At 41.4% G+C, this 26,043-nt stretch overlaps 1 protein-coding gene across 1 annotated transcript in view; it reads left to right on the top strand.

Moving 5' to 3' along the window:
* The first annotated feature begins 776 nt into the window (after positions 1-776).
* The window catches only part of TDRD12 (tudor domain containing 12), a 74,019-nt gene continuing 48,752 nt past the window's right edge, over positions 777-26,043 (top strand). Inside the window, exons 1-7 of the mRNA XM_089902467.1 lie at positions 777-986; positions 7,056-7,192; positions 8,750-8,869; positions 13,902-13,957; positions 15,334-15,419; positions 21,082-21,271; positions 21,710-21,799. Of these exons, the coding sequence (XP_089758593.1) occupies positions 777-986; positions 7,056-7,192; positions 8,750-8,869; positions 13,902-13,957; positions 15,334-15,419; positions 21,082-21,271; positions 21,710-21,799 (889 nt within the window). The remainder of the gene's footprint in view (positions 987-7,055; positions 7,193-8,749; positions 8,870-13,901; positions 13,958-15,333; positions 15,420-21,081; positions 21,272-21,709; positions 21,800-26,043) is intronic.

The following is a 26,043-nucleotide window of genomic DNA, read 5'->3' as shown; positions in this document are numbered from 1 at the left end:
TTCTTTTTTCCAACTATTTATTATAAAAATGTTCAAACATTCAGAAAAATAGAATACTAATGTACTCCTGTCACCTGGTATCTGGGATCCAAAATCTTGGGATGTCATTGCTTTTAGGCCCTTTAGACAGGAAATATAGTACATTTGAAAAATCATGAGCTTTTACTGATATTTTCAATTCAAATTTAACTTTTCATTTTATATTTGTATTCTTTCTCTAATGATGAAAATCTTGGTTTCTAATAACACTGATAGATAATAAGATACATTCAGAGAAGTCTTTCATCTCTCTTCCTTCTACCCCATTCCTGGCTTCCTCCGTACGTAATAATTTGTATGTTTTTGGTTTATCTGCCATTTCTTTATTTTAACATGAGCAGAATGTACATGCATTCACATTTCCCTCTCTTTCTTATGAAAGACATAGAGTACAAAGAACGCTGTTCTGAACCTTGCATTTGTCTTTTATTATGGATATTTTCAAAGTACAGATCAAGGGCATTGATCTCTGTTTGCTTTTTCAGTCAGCACATGATTCTAAATTCCATATTATTGGTTACGTGCTTTAGAGTTTCATCTTTGCGTCTTCTATCGTTTTTCCGAGTTTTATTGAAGTATAATTGACATATGACATTATATAAGTTTGAGGTATACAAGGTGATAGTTTGAGGGTCTTTTATCTTCTATCTGACCATTTAAGACAGAAGCACTTGTCAAGAATTTGTTAGAGCACTTAAATTTGAAAGAGTTACTGTGATTCTAAGGTTTATTATTTTATGGTTCCACTTTTAAATCATGCATTGTTTTGTCTTTTAAAAATTTTACAGATCGAAGATCCAGGTTGCTTCTGGGTTATTATAAAAGGATGTAGTCCCTTTTTAGATCATGAAGTTGAGTATCAAAAACTAAATAGTGCCATGAATGACTTCTATAATAACATGTGTCAAGATATAGAAATAAAACCACTAATGTTGGAAGAAGGGCAGGTATGTATCTAAATGTGCTTTAAACAACATGTCTTGAAATACTACTCAAAATGTAGACTGTTTTAGCAACTAAGATGATAAAAACTTTTAGAGTATTTCAACTGCTTATGATCATTGCCTTGTGTTAGGTTCTTTCGGTTGCATAAGAGTCGGGCTAGTCATGGAAAGTGGCAATTGTTGTATCAGGTTCGCATGGGGCAACAGGAGGTGGAGTGTCATCTAAATTCAGGCATAGAGCCATCGTCTTGGGGCTGGGAACCAGAGGATCATTCTAGATCCATCACAGGGACCTTAACAGAGGGAGCATGGGGGTTTCCAGTCTAGGGCCAGTGCCTTGCTTTTGGTTGCTTGTGACTCTGACCAACTCGTGGTGTTTTATTTTCCTTACTCCACATTGTGGCCCCTCCTTCTTTTCCTGCACCCTCAGCTCTGTGCCCATTGTCTGCTTCTCTCTGCAGGTTAGTCATTTCTCAGAAGAATTTGAATTTTTTTTTTTTTTTTTGCAGTATGCGGGCCTCTCACTGTTGTGGCTTCTTCCGTTGCGGAGCACAGGCTCCGGACGCACAGGCCCAGCGGCCATGGCTCACTAGCCTAGCCGCTCTGCGGCATGTGGGATCTTCCTGGACCGGGGCACGAACCCATGTCCCCTGCATCGGCAGGTGGACTCTCAACCACTGCTCCACCAGGGAAGTCCAAGAATTTGAATTTTTATAACAGTGTGATAGGAAAAGATTTATAAACTATGAGAAAAATTAGAAATAATTTGAATTCCTCAGCCCACCCTAAATAATCATTAATAACATTATTTTTTCCATGCCATTTACTTTTTTTTTTTAATTTGTTTTATTTTTGGCTGCGTTGGGTCTTCGTTGCTGCGTGCGGGCTTTCTCTAGTTGTGGTGAGCGGTGGCTACTCTTCATTGCAGAGCACGGGCTTTAGGCGTACGGGCTTCAGTAGTTGTGGCATGTGGGCTCAGTAGTTATGGCTCGCAGGCTCTAGAGTGCAGGTTCAGTAGTTGTGGCGCACAGGCTTAGTTGCTCTGCAGCGTGTGGGATCTTCCTGGACCAGGGATCGAACCCATGTACCCTGCATTGGCAGGTGGATTCTTAACCACTGTGCCACCAGGGAAGTCCACCATTTACTTGTTGAAGAAACGAAACCAGGTCAGTTGTCCTTTTAAAGTATTCCATGTTCTGTATAGCCTAGTTGCTTCCTTGTGGTGGTGGTGAACTTTTCCCTTCATCCCCTATATTTTGTGCAGACTGATAAATATAAAGCTTTGATTACATTTATAGTCACGTTTTTTCCCCAAGAATGACTGGTGCTGTGAGGTTCCTCTTGTATTGAATTGGGAGAGAATCTCACTTTCGGTGATGCTGAGGTTGGCCGCTGCATTCAGATGGCGGCAGCCTAAGTGCCCCCTGTGGTTCCTGTCGGCTAGTGATGCTATCCAGTGACCACCACCACCCAGATCAGCTCTTTCATTTATGCTTGCAAAATGGTCATTTGCACATTGCTTCTGCATTCATGAGCTGGAATTCTTCCATAGAGAACCTTCCCTCATCTGTTAGAACGGTTTGGCTTCCTGAAGTAATACTGGAAAGGTGGAAAAATTGCTTGATTCTTTCCCCTATCAGTTTTCCTGTGCCTAGTTATCTATTTACGTCTAGAGGTTTGTTTTGTTTTCCTCTCCTTGTTATTTTTGAGCACTACATTGATCTCATGGCTTCTAATGTATTCATCAGGTGTAGTCATTTCTCATTTCTCATTTCTTAAATTATCTCATTACTGGCCAGTAGAAGCCCTAGTATACCACCTTTTCAAAGTCGACTGACTGTGTGAGTTGTTAGCTGCAGGGTTCTTTGACTTAAGCATGAAACAGAAATACCCTCCATCCTTTGGCACAGCTTCTCTTGAATTATTTGAGCCTTGAATTATGTGAGGCTCTCAAGAGCACATCCCTTGCAGAATAGCTGCCCTATGTTTTCCAACTTCAGTTCCCGAGGGCGGGGATCTCCACCGTCCCACTTCTTCCCTGTTGGGCACAGCTGTCCCTGCTGAGCCACTTTAGAAGCCTGTGGTCAGCATATGGTTTGCCTGTCTGTGGCCTGTCGGTCCCATGGGACAGTCAGGATGCCAAGCACTGTCACTCTAGCAGGGCAGTTTCCCTAAAAGGGGGCTGCAGGTATTTATTCAGTCATTCACTGAGTAGCTTTTGAAGACATAGTACATGCCAAGCACTGTTCTAGGTGCTGGGAAAATGGCAGTAAACAAAAAGACAAAAGTCCCCTTCATCATGGCGCTGACGTCCAGCTGTGGCTGATAGCAAACAAATGTTAGAGGGTGGTAAACAGGCATGGGAAACAGAACCGGGAAGATGAGCCTGGGGTTGTGATTCTGTGTTGTCCTGGCACATGACTGACAATTATTTGTAAGTTTTGTTTTCTGATTTAAGAAGGTAAAGCAATGCATTTTCCTTATTTCACTTTCTAAAAATTCTCCTTAGTTAAGGAGTCAAAGTGATTGTAGTAAGAAAACCAGTGAAATAGAATTCAGGTGCCCTGTGTTCTTGTTTTCCCAACAAGCAGTGTTTAGCTTGGGGTGATCCAGCCTCCTTGCATCTTTAAGGTAAAAGGTATGAGATCATGTTGAGAGTACCTTTTAGTTCTCTCATTATTGACTACAGATTTTTAATTTAATTTAATTTAAAAAATTTTTATTGTATGGTTGATTTACAATGTTATGTTAGTTGTAGGTGTACAACAAAGTGAATCTGTTATACGTACATCCACTCGTTTTTAGATTCTTTTCCCATATAGGCCATTACAGAGTATTGAGTAGAGTTCCCTGTGCTATACAGTAGGTCCTTATTAGTTATCTATTTTATATATAGTAGTGGTTATGTTAATCCCAGTCTTCCAACTTATCCCTCCACCCCCCCCAACTTACTCCCTGGTAACCACAAGTTTATTTTCTACATCTATAACTCTATTACTGTTTTGTAGATAAGTACATTGGTATTCTTTTTTTGGATTCCGCATAAAAGCGATATCATATGGTATTTGTCTTTCTCTGTCTGATTTACTTCACTCGGTATGACAATCTCTGGGTCCATCCATGTTGCTGCAAATGGCGTTATTTCATTCTTTTTTACGGCTGAGTAATATTACATTGTGTATATATACCACATCTTCTTTATCCATTCCTCTGTCGGTGGACATTTAGGTTGCTTCCACGTCCTGGCTCAATATTGAGCTCAATTAAACAGTGCTGCAGTGAACATTGGGGTGCATGTATCTTTTCGAAATATGGTTTTCTCTGGATATATGCCCAGGGATTGCTGGATCACCTGGTGGTTATATTTTTAGTTTTTTAAGGAACCTCCACACTGTTCTCCATAGTGGCTGTACCAGTTTACATTCCCACCAACAGTGTAGGAGGGTTGCCTTTTCTCCACACCCTCTCCAGCATTTATTGTTCGTAGATTTTTTGATGATGGCCATTCTTACCAGTGTGAGGTGATACTTCATTGCAGTTTTGATTTGCATTTCTCTAATAATTAGTGATGTTGAGCATCTTTTCATGTGCTTTTTAACTGTCTATATGTCTTCTTTGGAGAGATGTCTATTTAAGTCTTCTAACCCACTTTTTATTGGGTTGGTGTTTTTTTTTTTTTTTTTGATATTGAGCTGCATGAGCTGTTTTGTATATTTTGGAGATTAATCCTTTGTCAGTTGCTTCATTTGCAAATATTGGGCTGGCCAAAAGGTTCATTCATTTTTTTTCCTAAGATGGCTCTAATAGTGCTTAGTTGTCTTTAACTTCATTCAAAACAATTTTGTTAGACTGTATTGTGACAGCTGGCATATCAGCGTGCATTGAAAAAAAAAAAATCAAAGTTGGTGAATTTTTGTGCAGCCATTTTAATATTGAAGATGGAAGAAAAACAACATTTTCAGCATATTATGCTTTATTATTTCAAGAAAGGTAAAAATGCAACTGAAACGCAAAAAAAGATTTGTGCAATATATGGAGAAGGTGCTGTGACTGATCGAATGTGTCAAAAGTGGTTTGTGAAGTTTCGTGCTGGAGATTTCTCACTGGACGATGCTCCACGGTTGGGTAGACCAGTTGAAGTTGATAGCGATCAAATCGAGACATTAATTGAGAACAATAACGTCATACCACGTGGGAGATAGCCGACGCACTCAAAACATTCAGCTCAAGTGCTGAAAATCATTTGTACCAGCTTGGTTATGTTAATCGCTTTGATGTTTGGGTTCCACGTAAGTTAAGTGAAAATACAACCTTCTTGACTGTATTTCCATATCCATTCTCTACTGAAATGTATTGAAAATGTTCCGTTTTTTAAACAAATTGTGATAGGCGATGAAAAGTGGATACTGCATAATAATGTGGAACGGAAGAGATTGTGGGGCAAGCGAAATGAACCACCACCAACCACACCAAAGGCCGGTCTTCATCCAAAGAAGGTGATGCTGTGTATATGGTGGGATTGGAAGGGAGTCCTCTATTATGAGCTACTGCCGGAAATCCAAATGATTAATTCCAACAAGTACTGCTCCCAATTAGACCAACTGAAAGCAGCACTCGACAAAAAGCATCCAGAATTAGTCAACAGAAAATGCCTAATCTTCCATCAGGATAACGCAAAGACAACATGTTTCTTTCATGACCAGGCAAAAACTGTTACAGCTTGGCTGGGAAGTTCTGATTCATCTGCCATATGCACCAGACACTGCACCTCCAGATTTCCATTTATTTAGGTCTTTACAAAATTCTCTTAATGGAAAAATGTTCAATTCCCTGGACGACTGTAAAAGGCACCTGGAACAGTTCTTTGCTCAGAAAGATAAAATGTTTGGGGAAGATGGAATTATGAAGTTGCCTGAAAAATCACAAAAGGTAGTGGAACAAAAGAGTGAATACGTTGTTCAATAAAGTTCTTGGCGAAAATGAAAAATGTATCTCTTATTTTTACTTAAAAACTGAAGGAACTTCTTGGCCAGCCCAATATTTTTCTCCCATTCTGAGGGTTGTCTTTTTGTTTTGTTTATGGTTTCCTTTGCTGTGCAAAAGCTTTTAAGTTTAATTAGGTCTCATTTGTTTATTTTTGTTTTTATTTTCATTACTCTAGGGGGTGCCTTGAAAAAGACCTTGCTGTTATTTATGTCAGAGAGTGTTCTGCCTATGTTTTCCTCTAAGAGTTTTATAGTATCTGGCTTTACATTTAGGTCTTAAAGCCATTTTGAGTTTATTTTTGTGAATGGTGTTAGGGAGTGTTCTAATTTCACTCTTTTACATGTAGCTGTCTAGTTTTCCCAACACCACTTATTGAAAAGACTGTCTTTTCTCCATTGTATAGCCTTGCCTCCTTTGTCAAAGATCAGATGACCATAGGTGTGTGGGTTTGTCTCTGGACTTTCTATCCTGTTCCATTGATATATATTTCTGTGTTTGTGCCAGTACCAATACTGTTTTGATTACTGTGGCTTTGTAGTATAATCTGAAGTCAGGGAGCCTGATTCTTCCATCTCCATTTTTCTTTCTCAAAATTGCTTTGGCGGGCTTCCCTGGTGGCGCAGTGGTTGAGAGTCTGCCTGCCGATGCAGGGGACACGGGTTCGTGCCCCGGTCCGGGAAGATCCCACAGGCCGCGGAGCGACTGGGCCCGTGAGCCATGGCCGCTGAGCCTGCGCGTCCGGAGCCTGTGCTCCGCAATGGGAGAGGCCACAACAGTGAGAGGCCCGCGTACCCCCCCCCCAAAAAAAAAATTGCTTTGGCTATTCATGGTCTTTTGTGTTTCCATACAAATTGTAAATTTTTTTGTTCTAATTCTGAAAAATGTCATTGGTAATTTGATAGGGATTGCATTGAATCTGTAGATTGCTTTGGGCAGTATAGTCATTTTTACAGTATTGATTCTTCCAATCCAAGAACGTGGTGTATCTCTCCATCTGTGTCATTGTTGACTTCTTTCATTAGTATCTTACAGTTTTCTGAGTATGACTAGAGATTTTAACACCGAAGTTTTCTTTTTATTTTGTAGCTTTGTGTGGTTTATTGTCAGGAACTGAAGTGCTGGTGCAGGGCTGTTATTAAGTCAATAGTGTCTTCAGCAGACCATTACCTCACAGAGTGTTTCCTTGTGGATTTTGCCAAGTACGTTCCAGTGAAATCCAAAAAGTATGTATGTATGTATTTATTTTGCCTCATGCTCTTTAGGGGACAAATGTCTGTTTTCAAGGAGAATGTCAATTTTCGAAGTAAGGGGCGAGAGCTTCAAGATGGGAAGACTTGCAGATTCCAGTTTTATAAGCAGTGAATGTAAGAGCAGGTGCTCTGGAGGAGAATTCAGCAGGCGGCTCCGGCCCTCCTTCTGCCTTGCTTCCTAGAAAGCGCAGGCGCTCTCTGTCAGCCGCTCTCCTGGCCTGGCGTGGCATGTCCCCTGAGTTTGCTTAGGTGAATGGAACGGGTGCTTCGGGAGGCCTGGCTACCTGGAGGCAGAGAGAAACTCTTCTTGTCGCCACAGAAGGGATGGTTTGCTGGCACAGCCTTAGATTGCTGAGAGCAGAGCGTGCATCCCTCGTCCTGCTTAGCAGAGTGAGGGTGTGACTGTCACAGAAGACAGGAGGCCGTTCAGAGTGACCCTCGGCTCCAGGACCACACACCACGGTTCCCTAGAAAACACTTGTCAGCAAGTTGGTCTTGGTGTTTGTGGTAATTTTTCTCATGGTTTCCTATCCCAGAGTCAGAGGGTATCAGTTTAATAAATAATAAATAGTAAACATGAGGACCCTTCTTCCAAAAGGGAAAGAGTGGTCCCAGCTGCAGGGGAGGTGGGTGCCTTGATGGGGAGTCTGTGTCAGGGGGCCGCTCCCACAGCAGGGCTGGCAGGTCTTCATGGAAAAGGAGGTGCCTTTCTAGCTTGTGGTTCTGCACCCATGTAACCATAGTGGTTATTAAAATTAACATCGTATTTAACGGTTTGGAGAGATTTCCTCTTAGTATTTGGAGTTTTAAGTTTAGTTTGTTTTGGGCAAGAGAAATGATTAGATTTATGATTAGAGCGGGGAGGCCTGGAGGGACGGTTAGTGCAGCCGCCTTTTCTAAACGGTCCGAGACCAAGGTGGCCAGGCTGCCCACACACGGCCCCTGAGAACCTGTTGATGTCGAAACCATATGTTCAAGTGCTCTGTCGTTTGCCTGAAGGAGAGTGGAAATAAAAATGCTGAACAGCTTATGAAACCTCAGCCCGTCAGCTCTTTTGTGCAAAGTTGACAAATACTAATTCTTAAAACATCTGCTTATTTACAGAAGCTTCAAGATAATTCTGGTCGTGTATTGAAATTGCTATTTTAAAATCTTAAATAGAATTTGCTTCCAGGTTTGTTCGTTATTACCCAGTGTTTCTCAGTCTAAGGAGACAGTGTTTTTCTAATGCCTCCCTGCCCCCATGCCATAAAATTTTGACGCCAAAGATTACTGAGTATCTTTTATGTACTATATGTATATCTGTGCTTTATACATAAAAAAGTAAGATTTTTCTCAGCCCCCAAGAACCAGTTTTCACCTTGCTCGGCAGATGGCTCCAAGCACTTGCTGCTCTTGGTGGCTGTAATAGAAACAGAAATAGTCAGGTTTTGTTTCATGTTAAGTATTTTAATTATGTAAGTGTACTTTAAAGAAATATGTTATATATAATTTTTTAAATTATGGAACTCTTTCTCTTTCACTGTTAAGCATCCGAGTTGCAGTAGAAACTTTTATGCAGCTTCCCTACAGAGCAAAAAAATTCAGACTGTACTGCACAAAGCCTGTCACACTGCACATTGACTTCTGTGAAGACAGCGCTGAGATTGTGTAAGTACAGCTTCTAACATATGCTGAATCATTAGTAAAAGTCTTAAATTGAATGTATGATGTTTATGTGAAATCAGATCCTCTTGAGAAGTGCTAAGCCATTTCAAAGGTCTCTTTGTCCTTCAGGAGGTGTCTTCTGAGTCACTGTGTCAAACCTGGCCATGTAGCCCCATCTCCAGAGGCTGTGTTGTGAGGGGGTTAGAGTATGGTCTGAGCTCTGTGCTATTTGGCTTCTTAACTTACAAAAAGGGATAAATTAAGTGTAAAGAGAAACATTTATACATCGGATCATGGAGCATTAAAAAAAAAGTCCATGACATCCTTCTCCAGCCCCATTTCCTCCCTCCCTCCCTCCTGGGAGGCTTCTGTGACCTGTTCAGGCTCTGAACTTGCAGACCTTTTTCAGTGCTTTTATACATATTCACATGCATGGAGCTTTTAATGAAAATTAGAACACACTGTCTTATTGGCAAATTTAACTTAAGAATGTATTGAGTTGGCCAAAAAGTGCCTTTGGTTTTTAAGTAAAAATAAAGGACACATTTTTCATTTTCACGAAGAGCTTTATTGAACAACATATTTACCCTTTTGTTCCACTACCTTCTGCCATTTTTCAGGCAACTTCATAATTCCATCTTCCCAAAACTTTTATCTTTTTGAGTAAAGAGCTGTTCCAGGTGCCTTTTACAGTCATCCAGGGAATTAAAATTTTGTCCATTAAGAGAATTTTCTAAAGACCTAAATAAATGGAAATCCGAAGGTGCAGTGTCTGGTGTGTATGGCGGATGAATCAGAACTTCCCAGCCAAGCTGTAACAGTTTTTGCCTGGTCATGAAAGAAACATGCAGTCTTTGTGTTATCCTGATGGAAGATTATGCATTTGGGACACTTCCCTGGTGGCACAGTGGTTAAGAATCCGCCTGCCGGTGCAGCAGACACAGGTTCGATCCCTGGTCCAGGAAGATCCCACATGCTGCGGAGGAACTAAGCCCATGTGCCACAGCTACTGAGCCTGCGAGCCACAGCTGCTGAGCCCACATGCCACAACTACTGAAGCCGGCACACCTAGATCCCCGTGGTCCGCAACAAGAGAAGCCACCGCAGTGAGAAGCCCACACACCGCAATGAGGAGTAGCCCCCGCTCGCCAGAACTAGAGAAAGCCCGCGTGCAGCAATGAAGACCCAGTGCAGCCAAAAATAAAGATAAATAAAATTTAAAAAAAAAAGTGGAAGCCAAATGTTTAAAAAAAAAAATAGAGAATCGTATGCAGAAGTATGGTCAAGAAGGTGTTTTTTGCTTAACTTATGTGGAACCCAAACATCAAAGCGATTAACATAACCAAGCTGGTGCAAATTATTTTCAGCACTTGAGTTGAATATTTTGAGTGCGTCGGCTATCTCCCACGTGGTATAACATTGATTGTTCTCAATTACTGTCTCGATTTGATCGCCATCAACTTCACCTTGTCTGCCCGACCATGGAGCATCGTCCAGTGAGAAATCTCCAGCACGAAACTTCGCAAACCACTTTTGACACATTCGATCAGTCACAGCACCTTCTCCATGTGCTGCACAAATCTTTTTTTGCGTTTCAGTTGCATTTTTACCTTTCTTGAAATAATAAAGCATAATATGCCAAAAATGTTGCTTTTTCTTCCATCTCCAATATTAAAATGGCTGCACAAAAATTCACCAAAAATTTTTGATTTTTTTTTCAATGCACGCTGATATGACAGCTGTCACAATACAATCTAACAAAATTGTTTCGAATGAAGTTAAACACAATTAAGTGCTACTAGAGCCATCTTATGGAAAAAAAGAACAAACCTTTTGGCCAACCCAGTATTTTGAAGTTCTTTGCCAGTACACATATTCCCTTCTACTTTCAGTCGTTTTCCTGGGTGAATACAATTGGCATACTTGCTGTCTTTAACCACTCCTCTCTTGATAGCCAGCTAGATTGTTACCAAACCACTTTGCACTGTGCATTTTCATAAGAATATAGGTAAATCAAAATGAGATATATAGGTGTAGAAATGTATACATGCATGCATGCACATGTGTACACATGTATCGTACACACACACACACACACACACACACACACACACACACCCCTGTCTAGTAATTTGACCACATTGCCAGTATTTGTACAGGATGGGTCCCTGCACTGGGCAGTGCTGTGTCAGGGTTATGACTGTGATCTTTGCTGTCTTGAATGAGCACTACCTGAGGTCCTGGGGGTAGCCCCATCCTCCCCCTCCAACACTGTGGCTTTGTGGGAGAAGAAGCTATGGGAAGCAGCACAATTTTTTTTTTTTTTTTTTTTGGCGGTACACGGGCCTCTCACTGTTGTGGCCTCTCCTGTTGCGGAGCACAGGCTCCGGACGCGCAGGCTCAGCGGCCATGGCTCACGGGCCCAGCCGCTCCGCGGCATGTGGGATCTTCCCGGACCGGGGCACGAACCCGTGTCCCCTGCATCGGCAGGCAGACTCTCAACCACTGCGCCACCAGGGAAGCCCGAAGCAGCACAATTTTGATTCAACTTGCACGTCCCGGTGATGTTGCATTCTAAGGTCTCTCTGAACTTGGAAGCTGCCTCTCTTATGGATGCTTTTGTGGGATCTGTGGAGACCCTCCCATCTCCACTCCCCCAGCCCTCATCACCTGTAGCTCCCTTGGGATGATGAATGCATCGCTCTTGTGGCTGCCTCGGAATCCACACTGATAAGCCAGCTGGTCTCTGCTGAGGCCGCTGTTCCACCAGGCTGCCCAGCGATGCCTGCCCCCTTCCTGTCCCTCTTGCAGAGCAGCCAGCCCTCCGTGCCCAGCTCTTCCTCAGAGGCAGACCCCTGTCTTTCTCACGCCCCCTCTGCATTACCCCCTTCCCAACGCCACCACAGTGCTCCCCAGGGGCCTTCCCAGCCTTGGACACACCCAACCCTAGGAGACCCTCAGTGTAGGCGAAGAAGGGCTTCAGGTAAGTGATCTCACTGGGTTTTGATCACCTTATTTGATGTTGCTGGTTTTGTGTTTGCGCCTCATCTAGAATGTCTTTCTTAACATGTGTATTACAGTTTTTGTTAAATTTCCCTTCCAAAGGACTAGCAGTCTGTGCTCCCATCGTTGGGGTGTAGAAAGTGCTGCTTTCCCCACACAACGTAGAATATCATCAGGCTTTTTAACTTTTGCTTGTTTGCTGGACAACAATGGTATTTTGTTTTAAGCTGTATTTTTCTGACTTGTAAAGTTGGGTATCTCTTCACGTAGTTAGTGTGTGTGTGTGTGTGTGTGTGCGCGCGCGCACGCGCGCCGTGTTGAGAGAGAGACACACATACACAGACACACAGACTAATTGATTCACCTGTGACAGACTTGTTGATTTACTTGTTCAAAGACTAGATTGATTTTTCTCTTGGGCCTTTTCCTTATTAGGAATCTACTACATTTTGTTAAAAAACAAAAAGCTTATTAGGTAATTTTTTGTATAGCGAGGTTTTAAAACCACTGTATTCGTTTGTTTGTTTGTTTGTTTATACCTCCCTTCGGAAACCCTTTGTGATTCTCTTGAAGTACCGTGCTTAGTATCTTAGTAAAAATAAAACTAACAGGGCTAAGTGCTTTATGTACATTACCTCATTTGATCTTTGAAACAACCCTTGGAGGATGATGATGGCATCTCTGATAAATAAAACCAGTGGAGAAACATAAAACATATCACTCTAACCTTACTTTATTTTATTTTTGTTCCATGCTTCTCAATATTGGTTTTTCATGATCTTCCACTGCCTATGGCTCCTCCTGCGATTTTCTTTCCAAAGCATAGTATGACTCTGACTCCAGTTTGGGAGTGTGTGTGTGTAGCAGCCTAACCTGACATAGCATCAGATCCCACAGGTTAAGGGCTCCACCCTACAAGACCTCCCCCAGCCCCCGCCCCTGCAACTTCAGATGCCAATTTCAAGTCTGGGTTGTCACCTGTGCTTCTGACTGGGATGGCTATAAATGAGAGGTTCCCTTCTTGGGTTTGATTCATTTGCTCACAGAACTCAGAGAAACATTTTACTTACTAGATTACCAGTTTATTATAAAAGATATAACTCAGGAGCAGCCAGATGGAAGAGATGCGCAGGGCAAGGTGGGGAGAGGCGCTTCCTTCCCCCTCCAGGCACACCTGTCCCCCACATCTCCACGTGTTCACCAGCGCAGAAGCTCCCAGCCTAGGCCCTTTTTGGTGTTTATGGAGGCTTCATTACCTAGCCATGGTTGATTAAATCTTTGGCCATTGGCAATTGATTCAACCTCCAGCCCCTTTCTCCTCCCTGGAGGTCAGGGTGGTGGGACTGAAAGTTCCAACCCTCTAATCACAAGGTTGGTTCCCCTGGCAACCAGCCCCCATTTTTAAGTTACCTTGGTACTTTCCACTCGTCACCTTGTCACTCTCATCACTGAACTCTGTGCCAGAATCAGGGACAATGACAAAATATATATTTCTTATCATAAATCACAGTATCACACACAGGAAAGGACAAGATGATAGGGAGAAGTGGGACACAGTGAAAGGGGTACCACGAGACAGTAGTGGCTGCGTTTCCCACAGCCACTTTCAGAATGTTGGTTTAACCAACACGTGTGGGGCCCTCGCTCTGTGCCAGCCTGTGCTGAGCAGTCCTAACTCAGGGTCCCTGTCCTGGGAAGCTAGCGTTCTGGCTGGGAGATGGGTGTCGCAGGTAATGGGACGATGGTGTTGGGACAGATGATGCCGTGGAGGTGGGCACAGTAGCTCAGGAAGCCCCAGAAAGGGGCCCATTCTCAGCGAGTCTCTGCACTGGCACAGGCGGGCATGGAAGAGAAGTCTGCTGCAGGGTGCAGCTGGGATCATCACCCCCAGGCCAGAGCCGGACTCCCTGTTACCTGCATCATATGTTCAACGTGTAATATCAGAGACATCCAGTGTATAATTTACTACATGATGTTAGCGTACTGGCCTCAGCTTTTTATTTAATGAAGTTGCCTCTTTTCTCTGTTCCAGACCTGCCAAGAAGTGGGACAGTGCAGCTATTCGGTACTTTCATAACATCCTAAAAGGTGAGGCAAGTGCATGATCACTGCTGCCTGCTCTGAACTGACGCCTTCTGTTGATGAGAGGGTTTGAGATGTGCGTGCTTAGCTGTCTGACCCCCTTTGTGGGGTTCATAAGTGACCTGGAGCTTCTTCCACCCCAAGTGTCACAATGACCCTGCACCCCTGGAATTTTGGGGGTGGATGTGGGCATCAGTAATTGACAGGTGAAATCAGGAAGGAGCTATGTGGATGAGGACCCTTACACAATAATGCCTGTCTCTTAGTTGGCATAGAAGCTGCAGCACTGCAAAATAAATTTACATGCATTTCATCGAACCAACAGTTGATGAAAAGCCTAACTTTTTTTTAGCGGGCAAAGGGTAGTAAATGGATACTTTGTGATCACCGTCATTGCTAATGCAGATGTGCAGGATGTCTCAGTGCCTCTTTAGTGTGCTCTTTTTATTTTATATCCTTGGCTGTAAGACAGACTCTCCTTTGAGACATCTGTCCTAACCCCTGGCCGTCTGAGCCAAACAACTGTGCCCAACTCCAGGGCTGTTGTGAGGAGTAGTGAGTTTGCATTGCCTGGGGTGCTGGCCCCTCTCCTCCACTGCCCCACTGTTCTGGTAAAGGAGCGACCAGAGGCGTTGCACCTGGGAGAAATGGGAGGGGCGCTTCTGGTTCTGTAGCTTGGGCCCTTGTGAGCCCACAGGGGGCCCGGGAGACACAGGTTTGGAGGAGGCAGAGTGCTTGGGTTGAATACCGTCCTGCTACGTCCGCATAGCCTCCTCACCTGTAAAATGATAACAGTGCTTACCCCAAAGTGTTGTGGTAAGAGTGAAGTGAGATACGTTTGTAAAGGATGGAGCAGAGTGCCTGTTGGTGCCCATACATGGAGCTGCTCTTCGGGGCATTTGGAGGGGTGGAATGGACTCAGGTGAAAGACCGTGACTGGGCACGTGGGTTTGGGAGTCACTGGAAAAGAAGAGAGGGCCCAGAACTGTGCTCGAGGTGCTGTCACAGGGTGGCAGGAGGAGGATGGCGGGCTGAGGGGGACAGAGGACACATGGCTGACTTTGTGCCGGGAGAGCCTGCACCTTGCCTTACCCAGTGCCAGACCCCTTCTGCGTGAGGAAGCTGTTGAATATTGTGGCACTGGGTAATCGTGAGTGGTTAGCAGAGATTAATAGGTGAGAAATAGTCATAGTTGTTTAAAGCATACTTTTTCATTTCGTTGGCCTCGCGGTGTGGCATGTGGGATCTTAGTTCCCTGACCGGGGATTGAACCCGCACCCCCTGCAGTGGAAGCGTGGAGTCCTAACCGCTGGGCCAGCGGGGAAGTCGCTCAAGCATACTTTTAATATCAGCTACTTTATGTTTTGATTTATGCTGTTTAGCAGCTACCCGGGTGGAAGCCAAGTTGTGTGCTGTGGAAGAAGATACTTTTGAGGTTTACCTTTATGTGACTACAAAAAACGAAAAGGTAAGCTGAAGAATTGTATTAAAATATTATAAAAATGCTTATTAAAATAGTACACACCTAGGAAAACAATGTCATTCACACAGCATATAAATTTCCTTAATCTTTCAAGGCCTGGCTTAGATCAGAAGTTAGCCAGGACTGTTTTTCTTCCTTTAATTACTTTAAAAAAGTACTTCAGTATTTTATTTAGACAGCATTTTATTGAGTAACGGACAAGAAATTATTCCTGTAGTGATGAGTGTGAAGTGTTATTTTCTTGTGAGAGGATGTCATTTTCTTGAATACACACATTTGGTGTGGTTTTAGTTCCCTGCTTTTTCCCTTCCATAATTTTCTCATTGTATAGACATATGCTCACTGTAAAGAATTCAGATACCATAAGTAGAAAGGAAGTGGGCCTCACCTGTGAGCCCCCTCTTTCCTCCACCCAGTTATTAGCTGTTCACCTTTGGCTGGCTGCCCTTTATGAAGGGTGGTATGAGGACGCAGGAGCTCTGTACCTTGTGTGGAGGTGGATAGAGCTGCAGATCTAGGGCTGCTCAGGGCCCACAGAGGGCATCTAAAACCTGGATTTATTTTAAAACTTTGTTTTGGAACGATTTTACACTTACAGACGAGATGCCAAGATAGTGCAGAGATTTTTGTATGTGCTTTACCTGGGTCCTCCTAATGTTAACCATACAAACAAGTAGTACGGTGATTAAAACCAGAAAATTTACGCTGATAAAATGTGATTTAAAAAAATCGACAGACCTTATTTGAATTTTGCTGGTTTTTCCACTGATTTCCTCTCTCTGGTTTCAGGTCTGATCTCAGATCCCACATTGCATCTGACTGTCAAATCTCCTTAGTTTCCTCCAATCTGTGACAGTTGTCTGTCCTCCTCTTTTAAGACCTTGACACTTCTGAAGAGTACTGGCCAGTTATTTTGTAGAATGTTACTCAATTTGGCTTTATTTGATGTTTCCTCATGATTAGTTTGAGGTGCTGCATGCTTTTAGCAAGAATGCTACAGAAGCGATGCCCTTCTCAGTACGTCAGGGCGGGGGTTATGATGTTGATAATGTTTTATTATTTGTCATCTTAATCATGGTCACCTGGTTAGGGTGGTGTCTGCTAGGTTTTTCCTCAACCGAGTTACTGTTTATTCTGTTTTGAAATTATTAAGTATCTTATGGGGAGATACTTTGAGACCATGCAGATAGCCATCAATGACTCTTCTCTGCAAAACTTATTTCTGTGGTGTTTGCCCATTTCCATCATGCCTTCTGCATTTTTAATTGGAATCTATGAGGAAGAGCTGACCCTTCTTCCCATTTATTAATTGATTCAATAATTTACCTTAGTATAGACTCTTTGGATATTTATTTTACTCTGAGGATATAATCCACCATTATCATTATTTTCCTGCTCAAGTTGTTGCAGATTTAGTTGTTAGGAGCTTCTTCAAAGTGGCCGATGTGTCCTTTCTGTGTGTCCCATCATAGTTGAAAACTCCTGCTTTCTGGTACCACAGGATGCTCCAAGGCTAATTTTGTCCTTTTCCAGTCCCAGCCCTAGAATCAGCCACTTCTCCAAGGAGTGGTTCCTTTTATTGAAGAATGGTCTTCAGATATTAAGATCAGGGCACTAGGTGTGCTCATTATTACTACTGGGGTGTCATTGATTGCAGGCCCTCTCAGCAGACAGATAGGAAAGACATGTATGTACGTTAACCCACTTACACAAACACTTACATCTATTCCTAGATCTATCCATCTGTATATATATTAAGAGCTCTGGTACCTCTAATTTCAACCCAGCGCTGCAGGGTTCATTCTACCCCTCCCCTCATTCTTAACACCTGTCTCTGACAGTAATAAACCTGTGTTAGCTACAGTATAGTTACTTGATTAATTCTAGTATTCACATAGAGTAATTTCAGACTTGCTAACCCACATTCTTGTGAAAAAGAAATTTGTCTTTAGCCTTAGAGCATGCAGCCCTGGATGCAGAATTACTTAGGTTAGCTCTTTTCTTCCCTACCCTCTTCAGTGTCATTGTGTTATTCATTTGTAATAAGGTTCATTTGTTACTCTTTGGGTTGTGTTTTGGGTTCCCCCACATTCTTGTTGATTTTGCCTGTGACTTTTCATTGCTTATTTTACAACTTGGTAAAAATGCCAGAATGCTGGCTACAGGACCCGTCTTGTGAAACGTCTCTTAAACAAGTTCTCCACTGACCTGCTTCTTCCTTCTTGCTTTTCTTTCTCTGAGTGTATGGCTGTGTTCGGATGACAACTTGCTTTTACCTCAGGGTGTTAAAAGAGCAGAGGCATGCTCAGCAGAGAGAGCTTACAGTGGATGCGTGAGGTCATAATTGCCAGAAAAGAAAAAATGGGGTCAACAGTCCTTTTCTAGCTCCCGAAGGAAGCACAAGGATGTGTCCCAGCGTGTTCTCTCTCTCTCTCTCTCTTTTTTTTTTTTTGCTTGCTTTCTTTCACACAAAATTATTTTGAGATACATCCACGTTGATCCTTTAATTGTCAATATCCTTCCATTGTCTGGATATACTACAGTGTGTTTATCCATTCACTTGTTGATGGATTTTTAAGTTGTGACCCCTTTGGGGCAACTACAAATGAAACTTCTATGAAGATTCATGTACAAGTCTTCCTATGGACCTGTGCTTTCATTTTTCTTGGATAAATGCCTAGGAGTCCCGCTTCTGGGTAGTGTTATAGTATAGGTATTAAGAGCCTACCAAATTGTTTTCCGAAGTGGTTAACCATTGTACAGTCCCATCAGCAATGACAGTTACACTTCCTTCACATCTTCTTCATTACTTTTATGGTCATTCTCATTGGTGTGTCATGGTCTCTCACTGTAGTTTAAATTTGCATTTCCCTAGTGACTTACGATGTTGAGTATCTTTTCATATGCTGTTTGCAATCCATATATCTTCGATGAAGTCTTCAGATCTTTTACCCATTTTTTTTCCTTTTTTTTAATTGAGGTATAATTGACATACGACATTATATTAGTTTCAAGCGTACAATACAGTGACTTAATACTTGTGTATACGTATTGCAAAATGTTTAGTTAACATCCATCACCACGCGTTACAGAATTTTTTTCTGGTGATGAGAACTTTTAAGATTTACTCTTAGTAACTTTCAAATATGCAATACAGTATTATTAACTATAGCCACCATGCTGTACATTATATGCCCGTGACTTATTTATTTTATAATTGGAAGTTTTCACCTTTTGACTCCATTCACCCAGTTCATCACCTTCCCCCCATATTCCCCCCACCCCAGCTCTGGCAACCACCAATCTGTTCTCTGTATCTATGAGCTTGGGGTTTTTTTTTTTTGTTTATTTTGTTTTCTTTTGGTTTTAGATTCCACATACTCGTGGGGATTATATAGCATTTGTCTTTCTCTGACTTACTTCACTTAGCATAGTGTCCTTAAGGTGTTGTCACAAATGGAAAGATTTTGTTCTTTTTTGTGGCCAAATCATATTCCATTGGGTATATGTATATACACTACATTTTTTTAAAACATCTTTATTGGAGTATAATTGCTTTACAATGGTGTGTTAGTTTCGGCTTTATAACAAAGTGAATCAGTTATACATATGTCCCCATATCTCTTCCCTCTTGCGTCTCCCTGCCTGCCACCCTCCCTATCCCACCCCTCTAGGTGGTCACAAAGCACCGAGCTGATCTCCCTGTGCTGTGCGGCTGCTTCCCACTAGCTCTCTATTTTATGTTTACACCACATCTTTATTTATCCATTCATCCACCCATGAAAGCTTAGATTATTTCCATTAACTTGGCTATTGTAAGTAATGTTGCAGTGATCATGGGGATTCATGTATCTTTTCAAGTTAATGCTTTCATTTTCTTCAGATAAATAGCCAGAAGTGGAATTGCTAGATTGTATGGCAGTTCTAATTTTAGTTTCTAGAGGCATCTCCATGCTGTTTTCCATAGAGGGTATACCAATTTACATTCCCACCAACAGTGCATAAGGGGTCCTTTTTCTCCACATACTTGCCAACACTTGGTGTTGCTTTTTAACAACAGCCATTCTGACAGATGTGAAGTGTTACCTCACTGTATTTTTATTTATTTATTTAATTTAATTATTTTTGGTTGCCTTGGGTTTTTGTTGCTGCATGCGGGCTTTCTCTAGTTGCGGCGAGTGGGGGCTAGTCTTCGTTGCGGTGCGTGGTCTTCTCACTGTGGTGGCTCCTCTTGTTATGGAGCACAGGCTCTAGGCGTGCGGGCTTCAGTAGTTGTGGCTCACGGGCTCTAGAGCGCAGGTTCTAGTTGTGGCGCACGGGCTTAGTTTCTCCACAGCATGTGGGATCTTCCCGGAACAGGGCTTGAACCCGTGTCCCCTGCATGTGGACAGATTTGGCAGGCAGATTCCTAACCACTACACCACCAGGAAAGCCCCTCGTTGTGGTTTTGATTTTCATTTCCCTGATTATTAGGGATATTGAGCATCTTTCCTTGTACCTGTTGGCCATCTGTATGTCTTCTTTGGAAAAAAGTCTTTCCAGATCCTCAGATCCTCTGCCCATTTTTGAGTTGGATTATTTGGGGGTTTGTTTGTTTGTTGCTGTTGTTGTTGTATGAGTTCTTTACGTATTTTGGATATTAACCCCTTATCAGACAAATGACTTGTAGATATTTTCTCTCATTAAGAGTCTTTTCATTTTGTTGGTGCTTTTCCTTTGCTGTGCAGAAGCATTTTAGTTTGATGTAGTCCCACTGGCTTATTTTTGCTTTTGTTGCCTTTGCATTTGGTGTCAAATCCAAAAAATCATCTCCAAGACCAGTGTCAAGGAGCTTATCACCTATGTTTTCTTCTAGGAGTTTTATGGTTTCAGATCTTATATTCAAGTCTTTAATCCATTTTGAGTTTGCTTTTGTATATGGTGTAAGAAAGTGGTCCAGTTTCATTCTTCTGCATGTGGCTGTCCAGTTTTCCCAACACTGTTTATTGAAGGGACTGTCATTTCCCCACTATATATTATTGACTCCTTTTTCATAATTTAATTGACCATATATATGTGGGTTTATTTCTGGGCTGTCTATTCTGTTGCATTGATCTATGTGTCTGTTTTTATGCCAATACCATACTATTTTCATTAGTATCTTTTGTCCATTTTAAAATTGGTTTTGTTTTCTTTATATTCAGTTTTGAGAGTTCTTTATGTATTCTGGATACATGTCCATCCAGATATATTATTTAAAAATATTTTCCCCTTTTCTGTGGTTTGCCCTTTACAGTATCTTTTGAAAAGCAGAAATTTAAAATTTTGATAAAATCTAATTTATCAGTTTTTTCTTTTATGATTTGTGTTTTGTCTTCACCCTCTTCCCAGATCTTTACCTGGCAAAGCCGTGTTAGTTCTCAAGCACTTTCAAGTAGACGTTTTTTAGATTTTGTACCGTTTCTTACTGTTTTTCTTATCAGGAAGGTTGGTCAGAAGTATCTAGTTCACTGTTACTAGAGCAGACGTCAAGAGATCAATTTCTATCAAATTATGTTCTATAAAATAATTTTTCTGAAGATTGAAATTTTCGGTTAAGTTTGGCATATTTTCTGAACAGTCACCTGAGTATATTTGTCTTATTCATGAAATGTTTAAAATTATACAGGTTTGTGTGAACGATGATCTGGTTGCAAAGAACTTCGCTTGTTATGTATCACCCGCGGAGAATAAAAACCTTGATTCTTTAGAGAAACCAAGATTGAATATAAAGTCAGCATCCTTTTCCAGTAAACTCAATCCAGCACTTACTCTCTGGCCAATGTTTTTGCAAGGAAAAGATTCTCAAAGGATGGAAAGTGAGTGGATTTCACCAATATGTTTCTCTTAAACTGTCTTATTTATAGGAATCTTAGCGTATTGATATAAATTGTTGTACAGACTTTTCCCCGTATGGAGGCAGAGACTTCGACTCTGAATTTAATATTTGAATTTTAATCCTGGTGAGTTTGTTACAAGTTTTGAGGTTCTAAAAGAGCTGCTGCAGTTTGTTTTTATGAGAACAGGATAAAAAACTATTGTCAATTTCTTATTAACATGGAGTTATATTTTCAGAAGTCCATATGTTCGTAATTTAAAGATTAGATACTTTAAAAAAGAGCCATTTATTAGCATGAAAATATGAGAAGATTCAGTCATGGACAATGGAAACAACTTTAAATGTTTCTCTCTACATCCACTTTTGTATTTTGGGTTTTATTTCATGCTTTAACCCTGAAGTGTATTCTTTCTGTCAGAGTCAAGTGGTTTAACTTTTCTGGCCAAGTCTCTCCAGCATCCGTGGCCCAAGGGTGTCGGTGACCTCAGGCCAACCGCTAGGATCCTGGGTGAGTTCTCTTTTGCTCCATTTCATAGGCAACGTAAAAGAACACTCTTAACTATCTAAAGATTGTAGGGGTTGTTTAGAAGGGCTGTGCTAATTCTCCCTCTTTTTCCCTTAATTTAATGGAACCAATTTATGATGTAGGTGCTGACAAAGATAATTTGCCTTGCAGTCCATAGGATTTTACCATAACGTAAAGAACATAACAGGCACTTGTTCATGTGTAGGACTGATTTATTCCAGCCCAGCCACAGGCCAGTGATTATTATTTGTCTTCAGAATACACATATGGATTTATGATTGATTTTTACTTTAAGCAATAGGATGCATAGAAATAAGAAAGAGGCGGGGGCTTCCCTGGTGGCGCATTGGTTAAGAATCTACCTGACAATGCAGGGGACACAGGTTTGAGCCCTGGTCCGGGAAGATCCCACATACCACGGAGCAACTAAGCCTGTGCGCCACAACTACTGAGCCTGCGCTCTAGAGCCCACGAGCCACAGCTACTGAGCCTGTGCTCTAGAGCCCGTGAGCCACAACTACTGAAGCCTGTGCACCTAGAGCCCGTGCTCCACAACAAGAGAAGCCACCGCAGTGAGAAGCCCGCGCACCGCAGTGAAGAGTAGCCCCCACTCACAGCAGCTAGAGAAAGCCCACGTGCAGCAACGACCCAACGCAGCCAACGATAAATAAATAAATTTATAAAAAACAATAAGAGGCATTTATGAAATCAGACATATCTAGTCTTTAATTCCATATCTCCAAGGTATTTAATGAATTGGATTTGTGGGGCAAGGGTGAAACATGCCAGCCACTCTGATGCGTGGCTCACTCTCTGTGGTGATTCCTCTGTGATCACTCTTACATTGGGTGTATGTATACCTGTTGATATTTCAGATATATCCATTGTAAACCTCAAGTAAACTAAAGCTTTAGTCAACTAAAATATTCCATGCACCTTAAATTTTTTAAATTACCGTGGTAATGTTGTTCATCATAGAAAAATACAGATAATTTTCAAAGCCTGTCACCTTTGATGTACCTACTTATTAAAATTTTACAGTTTTTTTTCCAAAGTTTTCCAGATGTGAGGGTGTGTCTTACAGAAATGGGATCCTACTATACCTACCTCTTCGTAGTGGTTTTTCACTTCTTTCTAGGTCAAATGCATCCAGTATAACCTCTCTGAGGTGAGACTCTGTCAGTCCACTCCCTCCTCTGTGGCACCGGGAGGCCTTATTCCCTCCTGCTGAGTTGGTCAGATGGGCTCTCCTCGTGCAGAGTTTGTGTGGTGGATGTTGGCCTGTGTGGCCCCCACCCATATTCTGATGTGCCTCCTGTAGGGGTCCCAGATGGGAATTTCTGCTGAAAGGAGCTAACGGGAATGTGTCATTTCCATCTCTGTTTTTTCCATTTCCACAAGAGCAAGAAAAATACCAGGCACCTAGATGGTGTTTAACCACTGTACAGCTTTCCATTGTAGAGACATATTATTTCCAGTAGCCCCAGATTGCTGGGCAATAATTGTTTCCTACTTTTCTTTATTACAATCAGTGTTGGAATGAACTCTGCATATCTTTGAAAAGGAAGAGGTTGATGGTAAACAAAAGAAAGCTAATGTGAGATGTGACTGGATTATCATGTAAGAAACAAAATTATTAGATGTTACTTATTCAAGCAGAGATTTCCTTTTTCTTGTTAATTATTGTGAGGAGCTATTCCAATTATATTTTTATTAAGTTTTGGTACTTCTCCTTGAAGTTGCCTTATTTTTTCAAAAATCAAAGTGTAGTACTTTTTAATACTCGGCTGAACCGTCAAACAGTATAGAAAGGCTATAATGAAACATAATTTTCTCTTGTGCAGCTTCTTCTCACCCAGGCCCCTCCCTAGAGGTAAACCTTTTATTTTTTCTTAGCTATTTATCTTGGCAGTTATCTTTAAGTTTTAAAATATTTATGATTATTTTACTCTGCCCAGGCTTATGCATTCTAGACCGTGTCCTGAACTCTGCTGCAGGTTAGCTCTCACACTGCCGTTCCACACATCTTCAGTCCTCAGATACTCAGGAAGCGCCTACTATGTGTCAGGCACTGTTCTAGGATTCATCAGAAAAGGAATCAAAATCTGTTTTCTTGGAGTTTACTTACATTTTCTCAATAAAACTTTTAATTTAAAATGATCACAAACTTCCAGAAAACTTGGAGAGCATTACAGAGAACTTGATTTTATCCTAAACCATTTGAGAATAAGTTGCTGACTGGAACGCCCCAGCTCTCCCCAATACTTGAGTGTGTTTTTCTTAGAAATAAGGGTACTCTCAAAAATATTCACGGTACAACCCATCTAAATCAGAAATTAACGCTGATACAGTGTGCTCGTCTAACCTTCAGCTACCATTGAAATTTTGCCAGTTGTCCCACTAATTCCTTTGTGGGAGAAAGATGCAGCTCAGTACCACTTGGTGCAACTCCTGGTCTCCCTCGGTCTGCAGCAGTCATCAGTCTTTCCTGGATTTTCCTGACTGTGACACTTTTGAAGATTATGGACCAGCTATTTTGTAGCATGTCCTCAATTGGCAGATGATTTCCTGTTTCCAATTTCATTGATTTTTATTCCTTTTTTCTGCTTACTTTACATTTAATTTGCTGTTCTTTTCTAGTTTCCCAAGGTGGAAACTTATATTATTAATTAAAAATTTTTCTTCTATTCTAATATAAACATTTAACGATATCAGTTGCTCTTTACTGCTTTTGCTGAATCCCACAGATTTTGAAAAGTTGTATTTTTATTTTCATTTAGGTAAAAATGTTTTAAAATTTCTCTTGATGTCTTCTTGATCCATATATTATTTAGAAGTGTGTCGTTTAATCTCCAAGTGTTTTGGGATTTTCCAGCTATCCTTTTGTTATTAAGTTAGTTTAATTCCATTGTGGTCTGAGAGCGTACATTGTACAATTTCTGTTCTTTTAAGTTTATTTAGGTGTGTTTTATGTGGTCTGTCTTGGTGTAAATTCCATTTGAGCTTGAGAAGAAGGTATAATCCGCTGTAGGATGAAGTAGTCTGTAGATATCAATTAAGACCAGTTGATTGGTGGTGCTATTGGATTCAGCTGTACTCTTAACTGGTTTTCTGCCTGCTCGATCTGTTCATTTTTGATAGAGGGGTGTTGATGTCTCCAACTCTAACAGTGTTCTCATCTATTTCTCCTTGCAATTCTATCAGTTTTTGCCTCACATATTTTGATGCTCTGTTGTTAAGCACATACACATTAAGGTCTGTAATGTCTTTTTGAAGAATTGGGTCCTTTATTATTTTATTTATTTATTTATTTGGTTGCGCTGGGTCTTAGTTGCAGCAGGCGAGCTCCTTAGTGGCGGCTCAAGGGCTCCTTAGTTGCGGCACATGGGCTTCTTAGTTGCAGCAGGCGGGCTCCTTAGTTGTGGCTCAAGGGCTCCTTAGTTGCGGCACACAGGCTTAGTTGTGGCGTGTGAACTTAGTTGCCGCATGCATGTGAGATCTAGTTCCCTGACCAGGGATCAAACCCCAGCCCCCCCCTGCACTGGGGGCACAGAGTCTTAACCACTGCACCACCAGGGAGGTCCCTGGGTCCTTTATTATTATATACTGCTTCTATCCATAATTTTCCTTGTTCTGAAGTCTACTCTGTCTGAAATTAATACAGCTACTTCAGCTTTTTTTTTTAAGCTGTAAATTTTTTTATCGAGGTATAGTTAGTTGATGTACAACACATATAAGTTTCTAGTGTACAACATAGTGATTCACAAGTTTTAAAGTTTATACTCCATTTATAGTAATTATAAAATATTGGCTGTATTCCCTGTGCTGTACAATATATCCTTGTAGCTTATTTATTTTTTATGTAGTAGTTTGTACCTCTTAATACACTACCTTTTTTTTTGTACCTCCCCACTTCCCTCTCGCCACTGATAACCACTAGTTTGTTCTCTGTATCTGTGAGTCTGTTTCTTTTTTGTTATATTCACTAATTTTATTTTTTTAGATTCCACATGTAAGTGATATAATACAGTATTTGTCTTTCCCTGTCTAACTTACTTCACTAAGCATAAATCCATCCATGTTGCTGCAAATGGCAAATTTTCATTCTTTTTTATGGCTGAGTAATATTCCATTGTGTGTATATGTGTGTGTGTGTGTGTATGTACACACACACACACACACATATACACCACACTTTGTTTATTCATCTGTTTATGAACACTTAG

This window comes from Delphinapterus leucas, chromosome 20, assembly GCF_059928025.1.
Source record: "Delphinapterus leucas isolate spDelLeu-1000000601 "Yukka" chromosome 20, BTC_Dleu_Yukka2, whole genome shotgun sequence".
NCBI lineage: Eukaryota > Metazoa > Chordata > Mammalia > Artiodactyla > Monodontidae > Delphinapterus > Delphinapterus leucas.
This window is presented reverse-complemented; position numbering and strand designations above follow the sequence as displayed.